The sequence below is a fragment of the Octopus bimaculoides genome, chromosome 25, assembly GCF_046866305.1.
Source record: "Octopus bimaculoides isolate indiv1 chromosome 25, ASM4686630v1, whole genome shotgun sequence".
Classification (NCBI taxonomy): Eukaryota; Metazoa; Mollusca; class Cephalopoda; order Octopoda; family Octopodidae; genus Octopus; species Octopus bimaculoides.
The window spans coordinates 29,491,450-29,499,909 of record NC_142952.1 but is presented as its reverse complement, the minus strand read 5'-3'; the positions used below and the strand labels follow the sequence as shown (position 1 = coordinate 29,499,909).

Here is an 8,460-nt window from a genome sequence, read left to right as displayed (position 1 = left end):
CGACTATTTTCAGAGTTTGAACGCACGAAAAAGAAAATTGTGATTTTATTATCTTCATTTATATTTTCCCAACGTCATTATTATAGTTATTATCTAACAGAAATATTATTTTTATCTAAATAGCGGTAGAAGTTGTAGAAATGAATGCTTCTAAAATATTTACAATGTTTTCAAAATAAATCAGCAAATAGAGGATTTTATTTTAAAAAGTGATTACACCGTATAATTGGATTTAAAACTACGTCGAACAGACAGGCAATTCTCATTTGAGATGTCTTTCTCCTCTTATTTAGGTATTTATCTCTTTACAGATTTGTGTGTGTGTGGATGCGCGTGACTGTATGTGCCTGCGTGCGTCTGCGTGTGAGAGTATTGCGTGTGTAGATAAGAAAAAAAAACAAAAACAAGTGAATAAGAAAAGCATTTTTTTTTTTTTGTTGCTGTGAAAATCAGAGAGCAAATGTTTTAGAAAATGGTTGAATTACTGGTATCTCTTATAAATAGATCATAGACTTGAATGAAATTATGAGAGTCCTTAAGTATTTGCGACGTTTGTACAGGAATTGAAACCTGGTCATGAACTGGTTTGATCTTTACAGTCAGGACTAGCTTGATCTTTACAATAGAATCAAAACCCAGTCAGAACTGATTTGATCTTTACAGTGGATTCAAAACCCGGTCAGAACTGGTTTGAATTCCATCCATCTATTTCCTCCACTAGCTTTATCTTGGAGGACCGCGGGGGTAGATTCCTCAGGGATCAGTCCACTGCTTACTGAACTATTGACCAGTCCGAGTTTTGCACGTTATATGCCCCCGATTTTTGATTTCCAACGATTAATCTGAGTGGATAGATTTGTGTTGATGTCATCACATCCGTGAGTTATTTTGACCAAGGCACACAGAGCTGCGCTCGGTAGTGAAGTGAAAGCACGTTATAAAAATAAAACTATTGAATAATACTTATAATAATAATAATAATAACAATCCTCTTTCTACTAAAGGCTCAAGGCCTGAAATTTGAGGTGAGAGGACTAGTCAATTACATCGACTCCAGTGAATCACTGGTATTTAATTTATCGACTCCGAAAGCATGAAAGGCAAAGTTGACCTCGACGGAATTTGAACTCAGAACGTAGCGACGGGCGAAATACTGCTAAGCATTGCGTCCAGAGAGCTAACAAATCTGCCAGCTCACCGCCTTAATAACAACAACAACAGTGACAACAACAACAACAACAACAACAACAACAACAACAACAATAATAATAATAATAATAATAATAATAATAATAATAATAATAATAATAGAATGAGCCACAATGTTCTTCATATTAACCATGGGATCTGTTAATCAATAAAGCACTCAACCGTAAATGATTAATTATTTTCATAAGATGCTCCTACGATCCTTTATGTCACCGATGTTTGAGAACATTACAATTCCTTTAGATGAAGGCCTTTATCACGGCAGCTTTAGAAAGGAAGTTAGAGAAAGCATGAGATAATAGATCGATAGAGAGAAAAGGGAATGAGAATTTCCAATTGATTGATCATGTTCTTGATCAATAAAAGCAATAGAAATTAAGGTTACATACAGAGTTGTTGTTAGCACTCCGTCGCTTACGACGTCGAGGGTTCCAGTTGATCCGATCAACGGAACAGCCTGCTCGTGAAATTAACGTGCAAGTGGCTGCGCACTCCACAGACACGTGTACCCTTAACGTAGTTCTTGGTGATATTCAGCGTGACACAGTGTGACAAGGCTGACCCGTTGAATTACAGGCACAACAGGAACAGGAAGTAAGAGTGAGAGAAAGTTGTGGTGGAAGAGTACAGCAGGGTTCGCCACCATCTCCTGCCGGAGCCTCGTGGGGCTTTAGGTGTTTTCGCTCAATACACACTCACAACGCCCGGTCTGAGAATCGAAGCCGCGATCCTATGACCGCGAGTCCGCTGCCCTAACCACTGGGCTGTTGCGCCTCCACACATACAGAGTAGGCACATTCGATTTATTGTTGCCGATGACACGGCTAGATGTTCTAACACTCATTTCTCCTCTCTGTGAAACGGGAGTCGAAACATCTGGCCAAGGTGTAAGAAAACATGAAACTGGATGTCACTCTCTTTATGTATGTATGAAATTAATTAAATATTTAATTAATTAACTATGTAACTAATTATTTTTATAAGAAGTTCCTATCAGCGTGTACGTCCGTTGTATCTATTGTGGATAATTATCGTTGCATAAGATCAGCAACTTCATCACGAGTATAAGCTCGCTATTTATTAAACTTATTGCTGACAATATTGCGTAAGAGTTCAATGATTTATTTAAATGTTGTCTAATTAAACATTCCCTTGTTTTATAATAATGGCGAGTGAGGAGATTAACAAGAGACTTCAGATGAGTCACTGATTTATACATAGATACTAGATACTGTTGGATGGTTATGATGTAAGTCTCGGTTAAATGAGTGGAGGCGCAATGGCCCAGTGGTTAAGGCAGCGGACTCGCGGTTTCGATTCCCAGACCTCTGAGGTTCAGCAAAACAAGTACCATGACGAGAAACGAGCACGATGTAACCAACGTTACCCATCCGCCCACCCGCCACTAAATTGTTGGACTTAATGTCTTTTGTCTGTCCTTCTTTTTGGTATATGTCTATATGCAGTATTATTTACGTGTTTTTTTTTTATATTTTCAGAAATGGCGGACCAGATGAAGGTAAAGAAAAGAAGTGAAGCTTGAAGATCGCAATTTATGAAGAATATTGGCAACATAAACGCTAATAACGAGAATTTATAAAAAGACAGAAGATATATATATATATATATATATATATATATATATATATATATATATATATATATATATATCTACATATATATATATATATATATATATATATATGTGTGTGTGTATCAATATAAATACGTACCTATGTATGTATTTATATTAGCCCTTTCATTTAGGTCTTCTTTATTTCCGTCTGCATTTCACGGATGTATAAAATACGTTTAATTGTTCGGATGCGATAATATATGCTATATGCATATATATATATACATATATGGATTATAGAGAGAGACCAGTAATAAACCAGAGAGACCTGATTATTTTATCATCAGCAAGAGTTGAATGCATTAGCTTTCTAAATTTCAGTTGAGGTGAAAGAAGGTTTCACAGGTTCGAATCTCGACAAAGATGGATCAAGAACTAAGTCCAGAGAAAAAGCCATTGTCAGAAAGCGATTATGACGTCATATCTTTTTCTAGTATACCATTGGATGATAAATGTGAGAAGCTACTTCCGGACGACTACGAGTGTAACTTAGTGATTGCGGACTGTGGAGAGGAATGTGTCGGAGAGGAATGTGAACTGAGAGGTGGATGCGGCGGGGGCGGAGGAAGTGGTAGAATCGGAGATGGAGGTGCTGGTGGAAGCGGAAGTGGAGGAGGAGGAGGAGGAGGAGGTGGTGGTGGTGGTGGCAGTGGTGGCTGCAGTGGTTGCAGTGGTGGTGGCGGATGTGGTGGGTGTGAAGATAGTGACGACAACGTTGGTGGTATTTCCGGCATTAGTGTCGACATGGCAGGGGTAGGCCAAAATAATAATGACTGTGATAATAAAAAATCAAAGAAGAAGAAGAAGACTACAAAAAACAAAAACTACAAAGTCACCATCGTCCAACCGACGAAGGACGTGAGCACCAAGAAAGGTCGCAAAAATTCCAGAGAACCGGAAATTCGTGACACTAACCTGGTGCTCTCCCTTTTTGTGCTCTTCTGTTTCAATCTGCCGTTTGGTCTGCTGGCTACTATGTTCTCATTAATGGCAGGATCGGCGTTCAAGGAGGGTAAGAAAAAGAAAGCCAAATGTCACTCACGAACATCGATGGTCATCAGTCTGCTCGGCATTGCTACCACAGCCGCTTTGGTCATGTGTGTAATCTTCTTTTTAGCTATAAACGAGCAAAGCCAGGGATACTGATAGGTTGATGTTAAGAAAAGGTGGGGGAAAAAATGGGACAACGTTTTCGAATGAGAAATAAACCTTAGGTCATGTGTGTTTATAATATTTTTAGCTATAAATGAGAAAAAAAAACCATAGATAATGGTGATTTGATGTTGAAAAAGAAAAAAGCGGGACGGCGTTTTGGAATGAGAAAAATTAGAAGAATTTCTGATGTGTTGATATCGAGAAAAGGTGATAAAATGGGACAACGTTTTGGAATATGAAATACGTCTTTGCTCATGTGTTTTTATATTGTTTTTAGCTATAAATGAGTAAAGCTGTGAATAATGTTGAATTGATGTTGAGAAAGGGAAAGAAAAGGGGACAGTGCTTTGGAGTGAGCAAAATTAGAGCTCCTGATGTGTTGATATTGAGAAAGGGGGTAAAATGGGACAACGTTTTGGAATGAGAAATTAATCTTTGCTCGTGTGTGTTCATATTCTTTTTAGCTTTCAGTGGGGAAAAGGCAGAGATTCTTGCGTGTCAATGATTAAAAGGGGCAAAATGGGACAACATTTTGGAGTGAGAAATAAACTTTGTTATGTGCTTAAATTCCTTTTAGTTATAAATGAGAAAACCCATTCATAATGGAGACTTGTTGAAAATAGAAAAACGAGACGGTGTTTTGGAAGAGATTTTGATGCATTGATACCGAGAAAAGAGGGCAAAATAGGACAACGTTTTAGAAAGAGCAATAAAACTTTGTTCATGTGTATTTATATTGTTTTTAGCTATAAATGGGCAAAAACGGAGATGCTAATGTGTTGATGATGAAAAGAGGGAAAATGGGACAACGTTTTCGAATGAGTAAAAGAGACCTGATGTGCTGGTGATCAGAAAAGGGGGCACAGTGGAATAACGTTTTGGAAGGCGAAAAATAACGTGGGTCATGTGTGTTGTTTTCATTTTTAACTATAAATGGGCAAAGATGGTGACTCTTATGTGTTGATGATAAAAAGGAAAAAAAATGGGTCGGAGTTTTGGGGCTGGAAAAGCCGGGAACTTTGATATGTTGAGGTAAAGAAAAGGGAAGATAATGGGGCAACATTTTGGAATGAGGAATATAACTTTGGCCATGTTTGTTTATCTTGTTTTTAACTATAAATAGGAATAGCAGGGATAATGATGAGTTTTTAGGAATGAGAAAAAGGGTCAAAAGGAACTGAGAAATGGAGCAACGTTTTGGGGTAAAAAGGAATCTTTTGTCTCGTGTGTCGTCTTCTTTTTAATTATAAGTGGGCAAAGAATTTTACACTTCACTGTTGATGTTGAGAAAACGGGGAAAAAATGGGAAAACATTTTGGAGTAAAAATTAAACTAGTCACGCATTTTATCTTCTTTTTATCTACCAATGGGCAAAGCCGGGAGCCCTGATATGCTGATAAAGAGAAAGTAGGGGGATCGAACAACGGTTTGGAATAAGAAATATATCTCTGGTTATGTGTGTTTATATTTTTCTTGGCTATAAATAAGAAAATATGGTAATGTTGATGGAGGGGAAAATGGGACAAGATATTGGGGTAAAAAGAATAAAATTTGTTTTGGTTCTTTATGAATTTTTTTTAAGCTGTAAATGAGCAACATCCAGAGATTTGGAGGGTTTGATGTTGATAAAGTGGTGGGGCGGGGAACGGATGGAAAGGGACAACGTATTGGAGTACAGAAATAAAACTTTGAATACATATATGTGGACGGTACTTTTTTTTCTTTGGTCATGACACTGTTAATGAAAGTGTTCATCGAAAAAAAGTTTCATGAATAAAATGCAAAATTTAGAAGCGAAAAGAAACAATAATACGCTTGTTAATAATAATAATAATGATAATAATAATAATAATAATAATAATAATAATAATAATAATAATAATAATAATAATAATAACAACAACAACAATGGTGATAATAGTAATGATAGTGATAATAATAATAATAATAATAATAATAATAATAATAATAATAATAATAATAATAATAATAATAACAATATTGATAATAATGATGGTGAGGATTATGATAAAATAACCTGGAAATACAGGTAGGTGCGACTGAGTATGGGTGGGTTAGAAACAGAAGCAATACCCACATGAAAATGGGAGTCTTGAGATAATGTAAAGAATGAGACATATATATATTGTAAAAGAATGATACAGTTATATATATATATATATATATATACATATATATATATATATATATATATATATATGTGTGTGTGTGTGTGTGTGTGTGTGTGTGTGTATAAATAAATGTTAAAGAAAGCTACAGCAGATATATATATACATATAGATAGATTGATAGATAGACAGATAAATAGACCAAAATATCAGGATTTGTGCACGTAAAAGCACATACAGTAAGAATATTACACCACTAGATACTTACTATGATATATATGTGTGTGTGTGTGTGTGTGTGTTGGCATGAATATATATATATATATGCACGTATAAATATATAGATATATGTATATATGAATAGATATATATACGAATGTGTATGTCAACGTATGTTATTTACTAGAACATTCGGTATAATAGAAAAATAAAAATGCAAAAAAACTAAAAACAAAATAACAGTTAAGTATCCCAGGTACACAGAAGTGCTTTCGATTGTGCAGTGAAAAGAAACGCCATAAAACCACGATTACTAAAATTACAATAATATCGGATAAACGACAAAATTGATATTCATGAGAGAAAGAGAAAATGTCCGCCAAACACGACATAGTGTGCGTTGGTGCTGCATTGGTAGAGATGATAATTCGAATATATGTATAGTTAGAAAGGCATACATACATATATGTGTGTGGGTAGGTGTATATATGCATGTATATATATATATATATATATATATATATATATATATATATATACATACGCGCGCACATATTTACATATATATATATATATATATATATATATATATATATATATACATATGTGTATATATATATATATATTGATATGGCTGACGTGATAAACTATGGCGCTAGATGTTAATGACAGGGGACGTATGTCTAATTATTGATCTCTTTTATTCTTGCTGTAATCTGCGTAGCTTAGATTTCTTTATATACACACGCAACAATATTTGTGCATTTATACATACATAGCTACCATCGTATATATATGTGTAATTGTGCTTGTGTGTAGTTATATATATATATATATATATATATATATATATATATATATATAAAGTGTATGTATTTGTAATGCATATATATGAATAATATCATACGCATATACAACAAATGTATAAGAAGAAAAAACTTAATTAAGAATTAAGCATATATATATATGTATGTATAATTATATATATATATATGGGTGTGTGTGTGTGTGCACGCTTGGAAGCACATGAGAGGAGAAAAAAATATATAAGAGTCTGTATGTGTATATATGTTTTATATAATGTTCTTCACTTATATCTGAAAAGCAGAGTAGTAATAAATAGAAAATTGCTAGTACATACATACATACCTTATAAATTACATGTATATATATTCGTGTATTTCTGTAGATATTCAAATACGCACAAAATATTGCACTCATCATATATCATATGTAGATGTGTATATATATATATGTTTAGATATAAATATATATATATGTATGTAAATATATATATATATATATATATATATATATATATATATATATATATATATATTTACATGTGTGTGTATGTGTGTGTGTGTGTGTGTGTATGTGTGTGTGTGTGTGTGTGTGTGTGTGTGTGTGTGTGTGTGTGTGTGTATTATACGCACATAGAAATGTAAAAATTTGATTGAACGATAGACTGGAGTATCTGTGTACAGCTGTCATATTTCGGTGCTCCCAAAGCCACTGGAACTGCTAAACATTGCATCGGAGGATGCTATCAATGCTGTGATTACACTACTCCTGAAAAAGAAAGAAAAAAGAAACAGAAAGCGTAAGTGGTCACATTTGGAATGTCGTTGGTTATGGCTCCATGACAGCCGAGTTTGGAATCAATAGCCACAACGACCACGTCAATAAGAACAACTAAACGAGCTTATATTATAAGAGGATGTTGTGTCACAGCCAAATGAGATGTGTCCGAAGTGTAGTTATCCCAAGATGAAAAACATATAAGAAGACATAGCAACGAATTATGTATTGAGCGTAACTAATTATACACACTATTAATTCTACATATATGTAATTGTATATACTAACACATAAGTACAATAAATATATCGTGATATATATTTTCGTGTGTATGATTATACATGTATGTGAGTGAATTAAATGTATATATATATATATATATATATATATATATATATATGCATACTTATGTATGTATATATATTATATATATATTATACATATATATATGCGCATAGATATATATACGCATATACATACTTAAGTACATGATTAGGGATTTGGCCAGTGAGTAAAGAAAAAAGGAGTAAA

General features: G+C 33.9%; 1 protein-coding gene across 1 annotated transcript in view; it reads left to right on the top strand.

Annotated features, from left to right (window-relative positions):
* The window catches only part of LOC106884093 (uncharacterized), a 380,074-nt gene extending 374,373 nt beyond the window's left edge, over positions 1 to 5,701 (top strand). Inside the window, exon 4 of the mRNA XM_052976276.2 lies at positions 2,709 to 5,701. Within this exon, the coding sequence (XP_052832236.1) occupies positions 3,209 to 3,991 (783 nt within the window). The 5' untranslated portion in view covers positions 2,709 to 3,208 and the 3' untranslated portion in view covers positions 3,992 to 5,701. The remainder of the gene's footprint in view (positions 1 to 2,708) is intronic.
* Positions 5,702 to 8,460: the final 2,759 nt, after the last annotated feature.